At 38.5% G+C, this 20,189-nt stretch overlaps 1 protein-coding gene across 1 annotated transcript in view; it reads right to left on the bottom strand.

Moving 5' to 3' along the window:
• The window catches only part of LOC146580106 (uncharacterized), a 326,051-nt gene that overhangs the window by 70,007 nt on the left and 235,855 nt on the right, over positions 1-20,189 (bottom strand). The window contains exons 27-29 of the mRNA XM_085268041.1: positions 12,404-12,558; positions 3,108-3,336; positions 144-410 (exon numbers count right to left, since the gene is read on the bottom strand). Coding sequence (XP_085124167.1) covers positions 144-410; positions 3,108-3,336; positions 12,404-12,558 — 651 coding nt within the window. The remainder of the gene's footprint in view (positions 1-143; positions 411-3,107; positions 3,337-12,403; positions 12,559-20,189) is intronic.

Raw genomic sequence — 20,189 nt, 5'->3', positions numbered from 1 at the left:
TTTTCATCAAATTTACTGAATATATATTTTTGTGAATGATTACTGTTACATTAAAAATTAATTCACACTACTTTTGTTGTTATTTTGTATAAAATGTGTGAAATAAATTAACATTAAAATATCCTGTTATGTGATCAACTTACATGATACAGATAATGAGATGATGTCACTCCACTGTGTGTAGAAATTTCCCCTTCTTCCTATGCAGCTGTATCCTCCACTGTCATACTTAGTAGCTTTGATAATTCTGTATTCCTTGGATTTTTCATGTATGTTTGACCAGTCTTGCCTCCATTCATACGTCCACTGAGCTCCTTCACCTCCCTGAATCTCACATCTGACAGTGACTGTCTCACCGCTGTATATCTGAGGCCAGAATGGCTCCACAGTCACAGTGGGCTTAATGGGAACTATTTACATAACAATGATCCAGTTAGGAAAAGAGAAACATAAAAATTCATGACATTGGAGTAGAGTCACAACAAAACAGCCAGCAGTTGTTAAAGTACAAACAACTTCAGTTTTTAAATTAGTGTCCAATCATTAAAACATAATGATTAGTGCATAAAATGTTCACCGGATAGATTTATGCACAGATTTATGCTAATACACAGTCAGTACATGAAGCTCGTTTTGATACAAGGCCTTGGGAAATAGAGACGCTGATGGTGTCACAGCACCCTCTGGTAGAAACAAAACAAAACAAAATAATAAAATAATATAACATAAGCAGAATTATAGAAATCTAAAATCATTATAAATATCTGTCCTGGTTTTATTGCTATTATTAATGGGAATCATAATTTTGTATTCTAGTGACAATTTGACTTGAAAATCAACAAAAACAAGTTTTGTTTTCATTGAGGACGCACTGAGCCTAAAAATTATTAATTTGACATATTTAGTTTTCTAAGTACTGGTTTGAACAGTGATTCCCTCCATAATTTGGAGAAGGCCATTTTAAACTTGGAAAAAATATTTAAACTCATCAGTTTCCTGAATGACGAATGAATCGCTTTTAGTTTGTGTTTCTTCTCCTTCCTCTGCAGGTGTAGACGTCTCTATCAGATATAGAGATTGCACTTACAGCTCAAAGAGATGATCTCATTGTCAGATGGGTTTTTTCTGAAATCAGATTCTGTCTGCACAGTCCATCAGAGGTCAGAGTCACACTGCCCCCTGCTGCTGTGGTTGTGCTGTCAGCTGTCAGAGTGGCCTTAATTTTAAGTTTTGTAAGTTAGAAAAATATGAGGCTGTTATTGTGATCCTTTTAGTGGAAGAAGAAGAAACCCACAACATCTGCCACACAGATGTTCCAGCTGCAGTTTTCTTTCCTACTGCAACTGTGAGCAGTGATGGCAATAACGGCATTATAAGGCCACGTAAAACCAGAGTCATGATAAATAACATATACGCGGCATTTTTTCCTCAATAGTTTCCTCATGACTACTGTCTAAGGACAGTGCTAGCAAGCCCTCTGTGCTTATGTGCAAAAAATAAAAAATAAACAAAACAAAAAAACAGCCTGTTCCTGTTGGTGGGAAAATGTACAATGTCGACCAATGAAAAAATGATATGGCAACATGACATTTGGATGTTTAGGAAGAGGGGGAAGTTTTACGAGTGACAAAGAGAGAAAGAGAAAGAGCAGAAAAAAGGGAGAGAGAGAGAGAGTTTTAAGATGTGAGAGATTTGTGACGTTTAGCGTGTTTGGAGCATGTAGATAGTGTTGTCTTGTGTAGTTAGTGTGTAGTGTTGTGGATAGTTTTGTGTTGTGTGTGAGAACAATGAGGCGACTGCTGTCTCCAGGTAGAAAACAGGAGTGATACACCTGCTGCTGTCAGACCTGCAGGTATCAGGCTGTGATGTTCTCCTTTATAGTGGACAGAAATTATTTTTTTGGAGTGGCACAAATAGTTTGTGGCATCGTATTGAATGCAGAACAGCTGATTATTCTGTAAATAGTTTGAAATGACTGGGAGCAGGTGAGCCTGGTTTCTATTGACATAACCACCACCAGCAGAATAACGTCACTTAAAGGAGTGAGTAATACGCCACCTGGTGGTTTGTTCTAAGCGTGAGAAAAAGCCTGAGCCTGTAAGCCTGAGCGCAGGGTTTATGAACCCTCTACTTATAGAAAACTCTCCAAATTCACTTGTGGATCTGTCACAGCAGAAGTGCAATCTTGTGAATCACAAGTGTTAGCATTGACTAATAAACACGCATGAAAAGGAAATCAGTCAGTTTCAAGGAAACAAACTCCAGTAAATGTAAAGCATAGCAGCTGAGTGAAACATCTGCTCACATGGTTGCACTCTTGATATGATCATTTTAGTATTTTAAAATGCAGTGGAGTGTGAGCTGTATCATATACAATATGTTGTCCCTCAGGTTATTCCTGAAATATAGTTTGTTTCAAGTTTGTTATATGACGGGTCACATTTATTCATCCCGTAAGTAAATGATTCTACAGTATTGCTCAGCAAATACACTTCTTCCTGGTCCGCTCATGTCAAAGTCCGCCATCTAGTGGTTAAATGGAGGAAGTGCCGAGTAATAATGGCTAGAGCTCCGTGTCTGTGATAGTTCTGCATTTGCTGCTCTTGAGATGGGATAAAGTGTAAGTTTGGGCAGATGATGGATTGTTTCTACATATTAGTGCTCTGTGGGTCTGTGAAGTTTACATTACTACTGTAAGCTAACTGTTAGTGCTTTGTTTTGCCTGTTAGCATAAAACATGTCAGCATGTGGTAGCCTATTTGTATTTACTTGACAGGCTTTGTCCATTTATTGTTAATGTTGTGATCTTACATTGGTCATGTGACATTTGTGCATCTACACTGAGATTAAATGTACCTGCTCTGTTTTGTTGTTACAGTTTTACAGACTGAAAGTGGTACAAATGGTACATCAGTAAAAGCTCTGAAGAACGCCACAGTCTCCACATGGAGCGCTTACTGAAGCCATTTATGTTTAACTGCACAGGCTGAATAGAAGCATTGAGTCTGTGCAGAAGATAACATGTAAACACAGGGAGGATATTATTGAGCACATTATAGGACATAACAGCTACATATATAAACAGGAAGAAAAAGATCATTTCTTACCTTCAGCATTTCCACAGATGACAGTACCGAGCACTAAAATAATGAATAAAACCTCATCAGACATTATACAACGATTAAAATCAAAACAAAAATAAATTAAGACTTTATTAAAGATGAACAGTAATAACCAGTAATCTGTTTGACAATAAAATAAAATAAACATAAAAATCCAAACTGTTGTAACACAGTGTGTAACTATAAGTGATGCAAAAAGCAGCAGTGTATCAAACATTTAAACACTATAAGAATCACAAGTCTGCTTTGTTCCAGCTCTCAGGTAAACAGGTTAAAGCAGTGACTCACTGTAATTCTCACAGATCAGAAACATTTTCATTAATCGCTGCCGTTCAAACAATGTCAGACGTGTACTTACAGAAAAAGCCCATCATGCAGAGCAAAGAGTGCCCCATCGTCACATCCAGCCTGCTGCACTCTGATCCTCAGATAATCACAAACAGTTTTACTTTGCAGATAAAGAGAAGTTGTGTTTAATATAGATACAACAAGAGTTTTTCTACAGGCTCTTATTCTGATTGGTCTCTCTGTGCTTCCTGTCCTTTCACACAAAACTCAAACAGCTCCTGTAGCTTTGACCGCAGCAGTTGGTTGGCATGTTTATATTTCCTGTCCACTGCAAACATAGAAGCTTGTTTCTTTTGTTGTGTTGTTTCCTTTCTCTATAATATACAAAGCTGTTCTGTTGCTTCATGTCAGGATATTTCTTTTGCCCGTTTGGGGTATTTTTTGGGTGCAATATCCACTAATATTTGTCTCCTGGCAGGTTTCTGCAGACTGGGAGTCACTGAGAGTGAATATACCAAAACAGCTTTTCTACTTCGGTGCCTGTATTTTCACTAAAGCCTTTTTAAATCATTTTTTCCTTTTAATTGTTTAACTGCTGAATTAAAATTAAATTCTTACTTTAGGCTGCATTAAAATGTTTTTATTTTATTTGACTCTTAGCTGAAACATCATCATGCAGTAATATAGTGAAAAGGCTCCTTTGACCTCAGACCTGTGAAAGTTTTCACCTTGTGGTTAAATTCTGGTTTTAAGTTTGGTGGAGACCCAAACACAGGTAATGACTCAGTGTGTGGCTGAAGTGAGACTAAAGACTTTTATGTTTCACCAACTAAAGAACAATTAAATTCATAGATAAATTCAAAGTTATATTTATTATCTGTTGTCATTTCAAAGTAAAGCAGGAACTCATTTATTCTGCAGACTGTTCTTTGTCTTGCTTTGACATGTATGTGCAGATGCACACTGACCTCAGCCTCTGACTACATGTAAACACAATAAAATAAAACAAACTGATGTGAAACAATGATTGAAACACTGTGATAATGATGTTTGTGTTGAACACCACATGTTACCAACCAAGATCATGTGATTGTGTTCAGAGTCAGTTCAAAAAGCAGACCCATATCCAGAGCAGGACTCAGAGTACCAAACAAAGGTGACCTTTATTATGAAGCTGATAGTTTCAGGCCTCGATGGTAACAAACGAAGAAAACTGAGTTACAGATAACTGATCACAGGCACACAGAGACTTACCTGTGGGTCATCACAAAGTCTTCCAGATCACAGAAGTTTCAACTTACACTTTCCAGTCAACATAAATAAATAACAGACTTAAACACTGTGTGATTGCACAAATGTTAATCTGTCCAAATGATTCAGTGATGTGTAGACTAATAGATCAGAAGATACTGTGGTGTATTACCTACAACATGACTGTAGACGGATGTTTTTTTTCTGTGTGTCTAATGTTATAATAATTATTCCTGATAGACTTTTGCCCTTATTTTTACTCATGTTGCCATAGTAACTTTGAATCGTAAAAGTCTACTGAGAAAATGCACAAAGCAACAAACCACATGTTGCTTCATCGTGTTAAACGGTTCACTTATAACTGGAGCAAACTTCCACTTCCTCTTTACATTTACTGAAGTTTGCTAACAAGAATAAGTAACCACACCAGACACCACATCCACACCAGAGTTTTTGAAGTGTTTTAGAGCGGTGGTTTGATGTGGATGATTGTTTGTCCTTGTATATTATGTGCATGTGATCACAGCCCTGGGCCCTGTCCTCAGCTTGTGACGGGTCCCTGGTCTCTGGGAGGGTCGGCTGCCCGTTGCCTCTGGTTCTCAGAAGCTCTCCTCATGGGGTCTCTGTCTTCCTTCTGCTCTCTTTCAGGTGCTGTTTGTTTTCTGTATCACTACCTCTTTTTTCTCTTTCTCTCTCTTTCCTTCTCTTTCGTTCTTCTGATTTCTTCTTCCTAGTCTGGACCTCCCCACCTATCAGCTCTGGCACTGTTACAGTAAAGATGTGTAATCTTTTTTTTTCTTTTACTTTAATACCTGCAAATAGTTAATGTAGCAGTTAAAGCACAGTTTCTATAGTAAATGTTCTTCCTCATTTTAACTCTGCAGGCTGATGAAGGAAACAACAAAAGATCATTGAGGTTTGTTTCAGTGCAGAGATGGTGCAGATAAGACTGCAGCTCCGTGTGAACTTGCAGTTAAACAAATAACAATGTTTACACAATATTTTCCATCATTTTGAGAAGTGATCCTTCCTGTCACAGTCTGAGCTACAGGTCAGAGTTTAAACACTTTCTGCATATGTTCATGGTCTCAATCATTCAAGTTTCACATCTTACTGACATGTTAATAGTCTGAAGCAGCGGTCCCCAACCTTTTTTGCGCCACGGACCGGTTTATGCCCGACAATATTTTTATGGACCGGCCTTTAAGGTGTCGCGGATAAATACAACAAAATAAAACTAGTACCGGTACCGAAAAAAAGAAGATTTATTCATAACACACGTGAAAAGACCAAGGAAAACTGAGTAAATGATAAAAAACGATAACAAAATAACGCTGAAAACCGATAAAAACCCTGAAAACTATACATTTCACACCTGAGCCTCAACTCTCGTGGCCCGGTACCAAACGACTCACGGACCGGTACCGGTCCGAGGCCCGGGGGTTGGGGACCGCTGGTCTAAAGTATTGTCCTCATCAGGGTATAAAGAGGACAATAAAGTGCAGTGTGCTTTAGGACCTTATGTTTGCTGGATACTGATGGCTTAAAATAAGAGATTGCTACACACAAAACTGTTGTTTCAAACCACAGGCTGCATTTCCTCTTTTCTATGTGGCCCAGTCGAATATGAGGCCATTCAGTGGATTAAAAATAAACCTGTCGCAAAACAGACAGCAACCACCAACAACCCTTCATGGACACTGTAGCTGCCGCCCTGTGTGTTGGCATTATTCTGTATTGTCATGTTTGCAGTTTGATGAATTTATAGATAGAGTTAGAAGAATATATATATTTTTCTTATTTTAAACATTTAAATATAACTGAAATAACAAGAGAAAAAAGAAAAAACAAAACGTAAAAATCATCAAGTTTTCATGTAAATATCTATGTCTACAGAATGTGTGTGCTCGAAAAGGAGTAGGATGAAGTTTACACTTTTAATAATAGTTTGCATTTATATAGCGCTTTTCAGGACCCCTCAAAGCGCTTTACAATTCCACTATTCATTCTCTCTCACATTCACACACTGGTGGAGGCAGCTACAGTTGTAGCCACAGCTGCCCTGGGGCAGACTGACAGAAGCGAGGCCATAGCTGGACTGGCCATCGGGCATACCGGGCATTTGCCCGGTGGGCCGCTGGCGATTTTTTGTTTTTTTGGAAGGGTATAAATAATGAAAGGTGTTGGATTGGCCAATTGGTCATGATCGACTCTGGGCTGGACCAATTACAGCCGAGGAGGTCGGATGCACCCGCCCCCTATTTTAGCAACGAGCTAAAGAAAATGGAGAACAAACAAAGGAAAGGAGGTGCAGAAAAAATTAGGGCCAAATTGTGCCAATCCTTACATGTTGCACCAGGCTGATTTATCATCAAAAGTGGAGAAGTCTGTGACAGAGGAGACAGAAGAGCAACAGAGAGAGATGGAGCAAGAGAGAAATAAAAGAGCAGGAGAGAGAGATGACTTTATGTCATCCATGAGGGATGCATTTGACATATGTTTCACATATTATAGCCCAACAAGTTACTTATAGCAATTTAAATACGAGCAATCAGTTTTTGGTACATACCGGAAATCACTTTTTGGCACAACACCGGCTATTGCAGTTAATAATACAACAGCTTCTTGCCATTTTTTGTGTTTCTTTTTATCGCTGTGTAACTGAGTTCAATTGAAAGCCTGCATGCGCTAGCACCTCTTGTCACAAGTTCCCAGAATCCTTTGCAGTTTTACCCCTGAATGACGTCACATTTTTGGTGGTTCCGGTCTCTAGTCAAAATGCCCGGGCCGATTTTTTGTCCCAGTCCAGCCCTGAGCGAGGCTGTCATATCGCGCCATCGGCCCCTCTGGCCATCACCAGTAGGCGGTAGGTGAAGTGTCTTACCCAAGGACACAACAACCGAGACTGTCTGAGCCGGGGCTCGAACCGGCAACCTTCTAATTACAAGACGAACACCCAAATCTTGAGCCACGATCGTCCTTTTCCTGTTCCTAGCCTCTTATCTCAAATGTAATTGCTTACAGATCCATAGCTAGAATTCAACATTATTTGATCCATACATGTTTAACTATGTACAAGTCTAACACATGAACATACACAAATAAAACCATTTGCAGCATGTAAACCAAAACAACAACAAACGACATTTTTACATAAACTAAGCATCCTGTGTTTAACATCTGCTTAATCTCTGAGCTTATTTTATGTGACAAACACCTTAATAAACATTTTGGTTAAGCTTTGGTTACTCTGGCCTTGATCTATTAGAATGAGGACACAATGAGACAACTCAGTCACTGAGAGGAAGATTTCCTATATTCATGCAATTTATATTTTTAAGCAATTGTGTGAATTTTTGTACTGATGTACTTGTCTTGATTTCATGTGTACAGGTGTTCCACACACTAACTCCTCTGACTGTAATGCTGTGATATTTTACATTTGTCCTTACTATTGGCTTGCTGAACATAAGGATTCCTCTCATGAGTATTTGGTCTTATATGGAACAAGTTCTGAATTTGTGGGGCAAAGATTTATTTGCTGATTTGTACATTGTTTGCACAGTTCTGAGGTCAACCAAATCTTTAAATTTGAGAATATTTAATTTGATAAAAAGTGGATTTAATGGTTCTCTTGAACTAGTTTTATTTCTTATGCTTATTGCTCTTTTTTGCAGAATCTATATTGGATGGGTGTGTGTTTTATACGTCTTTCCCCACACTTCCACACAGTATGTCATGTACAGCAGTATAATGGAACAATAGATAATATAATGAAGTTTGATTGATGAGATCCTTAACCTTGTAGAGAATTCCCAGAGACTTTGATATTTTGCCTTTGATATAAGTAATGTGGTGAATCCAGCATAGTTTGTGATGTATTATCACACCGAGGAATTTTATTTCAGATACTCTGTCTAATTCAATGTTATTTATTGTCAGTTTACTATCGGTAGAATATGTGCGATTCCCAAATATTATGAATTTTGTTTTACTCAGGTTCAATGTTAATTTATTAAGGTCAAACCAGGTCTTCAGATTATTTAATTCATTTTATAGTTCATTCAGATGTTGCTCCAAGTTACTTCCACAGCACAGTAAGTTTGTATCATCTGCAAATAATATTACTTTCAAAGAGTTTGAAATTGCACATATCTCATTAATGCACAATATGAAAAGCAGCGGCCCCAAAACTGATCCTTGGGGAACCCCACACACAATTTTGGCATTTATGGCATTTATTTATGTATTTATTTATTTTTACAGTTTTTAAGGTACATAGTTTGTTAAGTAAAAGGTTGTGATCAACTGTATCAAATGCTTTCTTTAAATCTAAAAAAAACTCTGACAGCATATTCTTTGTTTTCAAAACAGTGTTTACTCCATTACTTAACACCATTAAGGCAAGCGTTGTGGTCCTTTTGGGTCTAAATCAATATTGCTCTTCATATAGCACATTATATGACTTTATCACCAAAAACAATCTATTGTAAAATATTTTTTCCAGTATCTTAGAGAACTGCAGTAGTAGAGAAATGGGACGATATTGGAACTACTTTTGCAATTTTCATCATATCAGGAAATAAACCACTTTGTAATGACAGATTAATGTAGGTAAATAGTTTCACAATACGTCCAATAATATCTTTAATTAAGTCCATATCAATGCCATCACAGTCAGTTCATTTCTTGAAGTTAAAGGATGTAACTGCATCAATAATTTCCTCTTCATCTACTCCCCTCATAAACATTGAGTTTGCTACATTAATAGTTTTAATTTTAGGAGGGTTTCCAGTTTTTAAAATTTCTTTTGCCAAGCCAGGACCAACATTAAGAAAAAGGTCATTAAAACATTTGCATTTTTTTATGTCACTGGTGTCTTTGCGACAAAATTAATATAAATTTAATCCTGTCAGACAGGACAGGATTGGAAGGTTGATGGTTCGCTCCAGTCTGTGTGCCAAATATCCTTGGGGAAGATACTAACCCCAAGCTGCTCTCTGATCCATCTGCTGAAGTGTGAATATGTGATAGAAAGCAAGTAAATAGAAAAAAGTGCTTGGGTAAGTTGGGCAAGTTGTGTAACGCGCTTTGAGTGCTCAGAATAAAAAAGTGCAGTATAAGAACCAAACCATTTATCAGACATTCCTCAGAGGTTCCTCACACATCGATGCTCTTCCTGGTTGTGTTGTTTTGTCTTTCTCCAGGTCTTTCCCTGCAGGATGGTGGCCCTCTCTTTTTTTATGTCCACTTCTGCATCACTTATTCTCTGGTGTAGTAGAGAAACATATAATCAGTAGTCAGGGAGTGAATGTTAGTTACAGATGATCTTACACACCACCTCAACATAGTATAGTATAGTTTGTATAGGTGTATAGGTTAGCTTGTAAGCCTCTGTATACACACACAAACAACAACAAAGTAAAGAATCAACAGCATAATGTAGTGTTTGGGATTTCTGAGGTTCAGCAGTGCTGGGAATAGTGGGAGAGTTACTGGGAGGTGCTTGGGTAACAAAAGGCCATGCACAGGTGTAGTTGGCCTCTTTGTCTTAGTTTTGTTGTGTTAATGAAGCTACGTTTCTCCTCACAAATCAGCTCTGAGCCTGAAGGACTGAAAAGAAACCATTTAAACTTTCACAGCTGCAGAAAAAGATTCAGTGACTTTGTGATTATTTCCTTATTTTCCAACAAAGATCCGAAGTTCAAACTTGTGGCTTCAGACATTTTCACGTATCTCAATTCTGTTAAGGAGAGATGCTGACACCATGTGGACAAATGCTATTATTGCTGGTTTGTGGGTTACAAATGTTTTTAGCATGGCAAACCATATAAGTAATAGTAATACTGTTTCAGTGTAGAAATATCTGTGTGTCCGTTGTTCCAATAAGTGTTTTTATTCATCATTTCTATGAGGAAAAGAAGAAGGGAAAATGTTTCGACATTAAAGTGGCAAATTTGTGAGAAAAAAGTGGCCCTTTAGTGCCGAACTGCCATCGCCTGCAGTACAGTAACTGATACCCAATGTCTCATTTACAACAGAGACCTGTTTCAGACAAACATATTTAAATTACAACATCAGCATGTTTGTGATATCAGTGTTGTGACCTGTAGATTGTATAATTCAGAAGTGATATGCTCACTCATACAAACAATCACAGACTTTTTTCATGTTTTTAATCCTGTAAGGAGACAAAAGTGATCCAGAAGAAATGTTTTAAGCGCACTGACATCTGCTGCATCAGCAGTAAGATTATTTCTAAATTGGTGAACCCAAAATCTTCAAGATTTAAGGCGAGGATTGTTTCGAAGGCTTAACTGGTGCAAAAGGTCTAAACTCAAGATAAGATTGGGAGATTTGTTAACATATATTTGATTATTTTATTTTTGTAACCTTTTCCTCTATAACATTATTTTTGCTTTTATTTAGGCCAGAAACAAAAGTAGGCTAAATAATTAAATTTGAAAGAGAGATTATTTTGAAGTAAGAAAGTTTAAAAAAAATCACAAAAAAAAAAAAAAATCACACTTTTAACACTTTTATTAAAAAAAAAAAAGAAAGAAAGTAAGATCGATTTAAAAACAAATTGCTATGGTTACTGCAGGATGCTGCCTTTAAGTTTGCTTAGAGGCGTGAAAAACAAAAATGTCAGCTCTTTCAAACAACAAGGATTTTATTTCTCACAGTTTTACTGACAACAAACTGTATTTATATAATTTATTAGGCAAAAGAATTTAAACAAAAACAAAGTCAAGCAGTAAATAAATGTTGTTATGAATAAAAAAAGCCACATTCTTCTTTTTCCAAATATTAGATAAAACCGTAAAGAGTGGAGTGTGTTGTAACACATATTTAAAGTGTTGCAGTCATATGTTTCTAATCCAGCTCATTACCAAAACTGTCTTTGAATAATTTTACAGAGAGCAGCGGAAAAACAGAACAACACAACCAAAGATTTTACAAAAACATCAGATGATGTCAGGAAACAGACCAGTTTACTGCTGTTTAGTATAATAGTATAATACTGTATAGGGAAAATTATGAATGCATAGTTGTTATTAGGACTGTCACAAATGATTATTTTTATAGTCGACTAGTCACCGATTATTTTTTTGATTAGTCGACTAATCAGATCATGCACCCACTGGACGTAAAACGTACAGCTTATTGCACCAGCAGAATCTGCTTTCATATAACTATCACTAGCTTACAGCTTGAAGTGTTTAAGGTATGTGCTCACTATAAAAAAGACGAGATGATAGTTCATTAAACTTTTAATTAAATTTGCAGATTGTGTCGGTGGATTTTAATAAACTCAGCCGTCTGCTCTTTGCTCCCTAAAATATAACACTACACTGGAGTAAATTCTCGATCATGTCACACTTCTGTTTAATCAGTTTTCTGTTTGACGTCTATTTCACTGTGTGAAAACTATAACTTTAAACTCTGCTAAACCGATCTACTCAGGAACAAGTAAAACACTGAAAAAAGCCAAATAATAACATTTTTAAGTTATCTAAGTTATCTAAACCGGTGAACCGTGGGCGATATGCCAGGGGACACAGCCTGACGGGACACGTCCACAGACAGGGGAGCAGCAAGAGTGAACTCGCGAACGAGACACTTGTAGGCAGCCAGGAGGTTTCAGCTCACTGAGTGAGTCCCTGCTGGCCGCGTAAACCTGCGGCACGTAGGCAATACCCCTCACATGGAGCCGGCACTGCAGGCTGGAAAACACTCACTTGCCGCCTGTGTCCCAGGGGAACACAGTCTGCGACAGCACAGCTGCTGAAAGTGTAGGGCCGAGGTAGGGAGGTCACCCGAAGGGTCCAGCCCCAGAGCTGCGAAACACCCCGTGCCTTCTGCAGACTGGGAAGGGGACTGGTGGCCAAGCCCGCTGAAGGCCAAGCAGGGACTCAACACAAAGGTCTGGCGAACCACGGGCAATATGCCAGGAGATGACATCTTAAAGAAGTGTCTACACGCCACGACCATGCACCCCGTACATATGGAATATGCAACGGAGTGGAAAGATAGTCTCGATATGATGGAGAACTTCTGTTGTGAGCTGAGAAAAGAAGGGTTTCTATAATCTGCTGCAGTGTTTGAATGAATGGAAGAATCCAGCTCTGACCTCACATGACTGTGGAAATGTTTGCTGCAAAAGTCTGCAGCTACAAACACTGAAAACCTGCCTGGATATCAGCATAAGGACGTGTGTGAGGGGTTACTGGCTGCCCAACATGCCTGTCCCACCTGTGGCTTCCTGTTGAAGTACAATAAAGTATATTTTAAAAGTATTGTTTCCCCTTGATGTAAAGTGAAGTTCTGTTTTGTGTGTTTGAGTCTTTACAGAAATTGTGTAAAGTTAACTGTACCTTACAGACTTTGTTTAGAAGGCGCAGACAGACTTTGTATCTGTGTGGAGGAGGAAATCACCTGGTTTTACTTTCATGTAAATATCTGGTCTCAGACATACACACATCTTATCATTTGTAACGTGTTTCGTGTTTTACAGATTTTTTACGCAAAACATGTGAAGCTGAAGCACTTCTCTATCTTCTTCTGTATCAGTAAAAAATCATTAACACCTCACCTGGGATACTTGAAACAATGGTGTGTTTTGTACGGTGATGCTGTTACTCGACTAAATCAAACTGACCGACAGTGACTTGAAAAAGTATTCATACCCTTTGAACGTTTACACATTTTGTTACCTTAAAACCACAAACTTAAATGTTTTTTTTGGGATGTGATAGAACACAAATAGTGCAGAACTGTAAAGTGGTATGAAAATGATAAATCGTTTTCAAAATTTATGTAAATAAAAATCTGAAAAGTGTGGAGTGCATTTGTTTTCAGCACCCCCTGCGTCAATACTTTGTAGAGCCACCTTTTGCTGCACTTACAGCTGCAAGTCTTTCAGGGTTTGTCTTTACCAGCGTTGCACATCTAGAGACTGAAATGCTTGTCAACTCTTTGTTGCAAAATGGCTCAAGCTCAGACGGACTGGATGGAGAGCATCTGTGAACAGCAATTTTCAAGTCTTGCCACAGATGCTCAATGGGATTTAGGTCTGGACTTTGACTGGGCCATTCTAACACAAAAATATTCTTTGATCTAAACCAGGGGTCGGCTGGTGTCCTGAAGGTTGTAGATATCACCCTGGGCAGGGCTCTAGACTAACTTTTTGCCATGGGCGTACCGGTACGCCTAACTTTAAAAAGTTAGGCGCACACAAATTTTATAATAATTTATATAATATAATGTGTTTTTCTGGATACACTGTGCTTTTTCAGCATTCAAAGATTGATGACACCGTGTCAGAGCACTGGCTATGAATTTCAGAAGGATCAGGCCTTAACTTAACAGAAAAGTTAGCAATAGTTCTTTTCCTATTACAGCTACATCCACTTCTGTCGTGCCTAGGCTGCTCACTAGGGCTGGGTATCATCACTGATTTCTATAATCCATTTGATTCCGGTTTTCAAAGTCCAGATTCGATTCAACTTAGCCTCAGACAGTCAGAAATATTATAATTCTGATCATTTATCAGTACTGACTTCATCAGAATTGTGAACATCACAGCAGATGCCATTGTGTGAAAGTAACTGAGAATAAAACACAGAAAAACATGAAGGAGATTTTCCTGGTCTGGCTTTTTATAGCAGATAACCTTAAAAATATTCTACAATGTTCTGCATATAAAGTTTAAATTTCTTCAGTATTGAACAACAGAAAAAAATAGGCTTATGGATCCATATGTACGGGGTACAACCCCCCCTTGGTCGTGGCGTGTGGATATTTCTTTAAGACACTCTGGCACGCCCGGCTACGCCCCACAGCAAACGTATAAAACAGCTGTGCAGACGTGACACCGGTGATCGTTTGATCAGAAGGCGTCTCCGAGTGGACTCACGGTGGAGAGATAGTCCCTCGCTAAGAGAACCAAGGTTACACCGTAACCGTACGGTCTGTGCTTGGGTTCGTCCAGCGTGACAGTGCTACTGGAAACTGAATTTCTGGAAGGAACCAGATTAATAGGTTCATCTAATCTAATCTAATCTAATCTAAAAGGAAACAAGGAAATTAAGTTTGGTTTGATCACAGAGAGAAAGGAAAATATTCAGTTCAGTTCTTCTTTTTGGGAGTTTTAATTTATACAGAGATAAATGGTTGTCATGGAAACGATATTTTAATGGTCTAAATCTTGGAGAATAAAAATGAGCTAACATGAGGTCATTGAAAGGACAGAGAAACAAACTGACCTGCAGACCAGACAAACTTTGGTTGACTGTGATCAGTGTGATACTCTGGGTCTCCTCTTCCAGCTCTGCACACATATCCTGCTGTGTGTGTCTGTCCATGAATGATGTAGGAGTCCTGTGCAGTCCCACTGCCATCAGGTAGCAGCTCATAACTGGAGGATTTCTCTGATAGATCAGGAACAGCTTTATACCAGTAGAAGCTCCATCCTGCAGACGGATGTTCAACCTCACAGTTCAGAGTTACTGAGGCTCCAGGACTCAGCCATGATGGAGACACAGTGAGGACAGGATGGGGTTCATCTGTTCAACAAAGATTTTCTCTCAGTGAACATGTAGTACAGTCTCTGAACAGTGAGCTCAGTTTATACAAAGAATAATAATCTCAGTCTATGAACAGAAACACATTTTACAAAGTGTTCAAACAGCTTAAAGCAAATATGACTTACTGTCAGAAACTGTCAGTGTGACTGAATCACTCCACTCTGTTGTTTCATGCTGTGAACTTTTCATTCTGCCCTTACAGCGATAGTTTCCACTGTTGGATGATGAAGCAGAAATAATCCTGTATTCATTTTGATTTGGAGGTTTTATCCTGCTGTTTGTTTCCCACTCATAATCCCACTCAGTGTCTCCTCCATGGATCTCACATCTGACAGTGATCGTCTCTCCTCTGTATATCTCAGACCAGTTTGGATACAGAGTCACAACAGGTCTGATTGAGACTGTTAATGTTCAAGAAAGTACAATAAAAACACGTGAATGACAAAAGGTTCAATTACCATCAGATGTAGTGCTTTGTGGGAAGTTCAAGTTTGAGCTCACCAGTTGTGTCAATCCAAACTGGCTGACTGTCCTCTGTGTAGTAAACTTCTTCTCCTCTTCCTCCTCTGCAGCTGTAGAGTCCTCCCTCTGAGACACTGATTTGTCCATTTGATAGAAAAACCAGAGCAGGTCAGGGTCACACTGCCCCCTACTGGAACAGCTGTGTTATCAGCTCTCAGTTCAGCCTTTGGTTTGGCTGCAGTTTAGTTTAGAACAAGAACATAAAAGTAAAAATGACTGAATCAGAACAATTTAAAGGACCGGGTGGAAATATGTAAATGATCAAATATCATGAAACCTTAATGGTGAAGCTGTAAAAAACTGTTAAACAAAATACTCTGAAATACTGTTTTGATCAACAGTATGTTTTTAATATTTACTTATTTGCATTTGCAAAATTACAAAGCCTCATATATTACGTCCACTGAGCTCCTTCACCTCCCTGAATCTCACATCTGACTGTCTCACCGCTGTGTATCTGAGGCTAGATGTGTCGCAGGGTCACAGTGGGCTTAATGTGAACTGTTCATATAAGATTGATCCAATTAGGAAACAAACAGAAACATAAAAACTGCTGTTTATAACATAAGAGTAGAGCGACTGCAAAACAGCTGATTCACAGACAAACAGTTTGAAGACGCAACATAAAAAAGTCACAACATAACAATTTATAAGTTCAAGCATTTAGTAAAATGTATCAGTATTTACTTTGTACAATTATCTTTATTTATATTAAAAATATAACAGATTCGTTGGAATACATCTGCTTCACTTTATGAACTTTGAGGTGAACAAGCATATCAGTGTGAATAAACTGAAAAATAAATCAAAAAAACTTTAGATTTTCATAGGATTTTTTTCTTGAATCAACATGAAGAGAAACTGCGACTTATTTTATTTTGTTGTTGTTGTTGTTGTTTTTACCAAAATATGTTATTTTTGAAGCTCCAATAAATTCATGAAAGGCTTGAATAATTTTTGCTTGTTTGACCTTCTGTTTTGTTTTTTCCTTCCAGAATTAGATGGGCTCTTGAAGAGTGCAAGGTCAACCTTGAATCACACAATTTTAAAGGATCCACAACAAACTCAAGAAGTTCTAATATTTTGCTTTTTGAGATGCCTAAAATCAAAGAGATCAAGTTCTTTAAAAGTAATCAAAAAAATTGAATTAAATTCTAAATGATCCTGGGGGCCAGTTAAAGGATGGGAATGATGTCTCTCCATCTCTTTCTTTGAGTTAAAAGCTGAAGCTGGGAGCTGATTTCTGTATCGTCTGCAGTGATTCAACTGATTTTTGTTAAGGCAAGTAAAGAGCCTGTTGCATCAATTTGGGTATGAAGAAATGAAAGCACGTAAAATAGTGTCTGTGTATTTAGATGTTAAAATAGATCTCTGGTGTCAGCCAGAGGGGCCGATGGCGCGATATGGCAGCCTCGCTTCTGTCAGTGTAGCTGTGGCTACTGTTGAGCGTGTGCTTCCACAGGCCCCGCTAGTTTAGAGACTTATTCCTCATGAAGAACGAAAACAAGACAGAACATCTTCAACCGGTCTTTTACTCGCTAACGAGGAAAGACTTGGTCAGAACCAGGCTGTGAAGCTAAATGCTCCTCACCTGTCTCCAGACCAACTCCTTCAAAGAGCAGCTCTCCTTGCAGCTATTTATTGACAAACTGTTACAATACACAACACAACATAAGCACCTCCCACCGTAAAACCCCCCCGGTTACAAAAGACAAGGCACTGTGTGTGTGTGTGTGTGTGTGTGTGTGTGTGTGTGTGTGTGTGTGTGTGTGTGTGACTTCCTGATCACAACATCCTTGGCAGTGTTGGGAAGGTTACTTTTAAAATGTATTCCACTACAGATTACAGAATACATGCCCCAGAAATGTATTCTGTAACGTATTCTGAATACTTTGGATTACTTAATTTGTTATCATGCTTTTTACAACTACGTGATTGTACTATTGCTGTGATTTATTACTGTTACTGAAGGTCCGTGGCTCCAAACCCGTAGTAAAGGGACCTCTGACTAATAGGTCGGGTTCTGTGTCGGGCTCGTAGCCGAAAAATAGCTTTACTTTGGTGTCTGAGTCAACTTTGCCAGCGAGAGACAGAGAGAGGCGTTGAAAGGCTGCTCCAACGGAACTTATTGTTTCGGAGGAAAACACGAACACGGTGTACAGTCGAGTCTTAATAGCTTACTTACAACTGGGCTCATCAGGCTCTCTTCTTGGCTGCAGGTTATTATTATATTTACATGCTTCCAGCTCCCATTTCTGGACAGTGACAACTCGTACTTTTCGACTCTCCTTTTTCTCCCTCCTCGAGCTCACAGGCACATAACGGGTACGGCAGTCCATCCTCCCTGCAGCACGGACTACACTGCCCATGAGGCTACATATTCGTTTGGGCTATGCCTGTAACACTCTGCCTATTGCCTTCATATTAAATCATTTTTTTAAATGTTAACAGTAACAGAATACAGTTACTCATATTTTGTATTTTAAATACGTAATGTATTCATGTATTACTCTCCAATATTGATATTTTATAACTACAATAAACTGTTTTACACTACTTTTGATACTAAACTATAAAGACACTCATGGTAGAGTAATCAGGAACGACATGCCACGTCTCCCTGTCTGATCTTTTTTTCCTGGTTGCAGGACACTTATAGCTGTCTACAGGTGCTGCCACTCAGTACCTGTAACACATGATTAACCATTAGCAAAATTACATATAGATATAATTAGCACTCTGTGTTACGCTAACCATAAGGAGGTGGATGTTACAGTATGTCCTTTATGTCACTCTTAAGCCAGAGGATTTGAACCTTGTTGAAAAAATAAACATTTAAATACATTTACAACATGTAACATCCAGGAAGAAAACAATATTGTTCCTACAGAATCTGATGCTCAAATAACAGATGGACCTTCCTCTCCAGTAATCTGGCATAGATCTTCCAGGACAGGCTGCGAGCTGTGATCCTCTAAAGTTGGAATACACTCTCCAGTCTCCCTGCCTGAAGAGAAGAACCCTCACCCCAGTCTGCCAATCCAAAGGCGCTGTCCCCAACTCCCACACAATATTGCAAGAGTGTGTCAGCCATAAATCCATGAGTCCCATCCACACTATATACAGTGGGGGTACTTAAAGGCTTAAAACCTTCATTTTTGATAAAAGCTTATAGTTAGGGCTGGATCACGTGACCCAGAATCCTCCTTTAGTGTAGTCTACTGCAGGGTTCCCATGATGCACTGGGTGTTTCTTGTCCACTCACCTTTTTCACTCATTATGTTGTTTACTTTCTCCTCTCTCTCTTCCCACCCAACTGGTCACAGTACATGGCAGCCCCTCCCTGAACAATTAAATTGATACTTCTATATTTAAATTTCAAAAATGTTGACTACAGCCCTCCAGTCAACCTCAATAAATAAATGAAACTTATATACTGCACAAATCTACAAAAAGTAAGCCGCCTGTAAAAGATAAACTATTATTATTCCCAGAGATGGGAAATTCACTTTGTTACAGCAGCAAAGTAAACAGGGCAGGAATAAATAAATAAATGCAGCAAACCTAAAAACAACACTACTATGCAAAAATAGAAGAGAATAAACCATTGAATTATGTGAAGAATAATATGTCAGAGTACACTGTGGTGTCCCTACAATATGACTGAATTAACTCTCAACCTCACCAGCGCCACCTCATGTGTCACACTGCTGGTGCTGGTTGGACCAACTGAAGCCTTTTGGTTTGTTTGTTTTTGTTTCTCCAGACAGAATATAAAATATTCACATTTTACTTAATTCAAATTGTGCTGTCACTTAAAAAGTAACATTTCATATGTCATGCAAGAAACCTAAACTGTAACGTTACGTAAATGTAAAATGAGCAGCTCGTGTCCAGGTTCACCAAAGTCAGTTTTGTGACTGAAAGCTGTCGGCCAAATTAGCACGATGATGTGTTTCCACAGGAGAGGAGCTGCATTATTATAAGCTGTTCCACCACATAAACCTGAAAACTACCTGTGACAGCTGACCTGGGTGATGTGTAGAAGAACATGAAATTTTATTTAGCATCAAATCCGTGTGTTAATGAAGAACATGTTCCTGTGCCATGTGCATAAATACACATCAATCTTGTTTTTGTGTTTTTCCTGTGGGCTTTGTGAGGCTGCAGGTATTTACGAAAGTCTGACAGACTAACACAGTCAAGTGACGACACTGTGAAGAGCTGAGAGTTGCTTCTTCCTCTGTGCAGAAATGTAACTAAAAACCTCAAATCAGCTTTAATTCTGTTCAATTTCAACAAAATCCATGTATCATTATTGGAATGGACTAACACTGCACCCATATCTCTGAGTCATCCACCCGTGATTTCTCCCTCTTATTGTGTGTTTTGAAAGTGAAAGTCACTGATAAGCCAC

Source organism: Mchenga conophoros, linkage group LG3 (assembly GCF_057382185.1).
Source record: "Mchenga conophoros isolate Kocher_MC1m ecotype Shallow Benthic linkage group LG3, M_conophoros_male_GT1.1, whole genome shotgun sequence".
NCBI lineage: Eukaryota > Metazoa > Chordata > Actinopteri > Cichliformes > Cichlidae > Mchenga > Mchenga conophoros.
The sequence above is the reverse complement of the archived record's forward strand: the minus strand, read 5'-3'. Positions and strand labels throughout refer to the sequence as shown.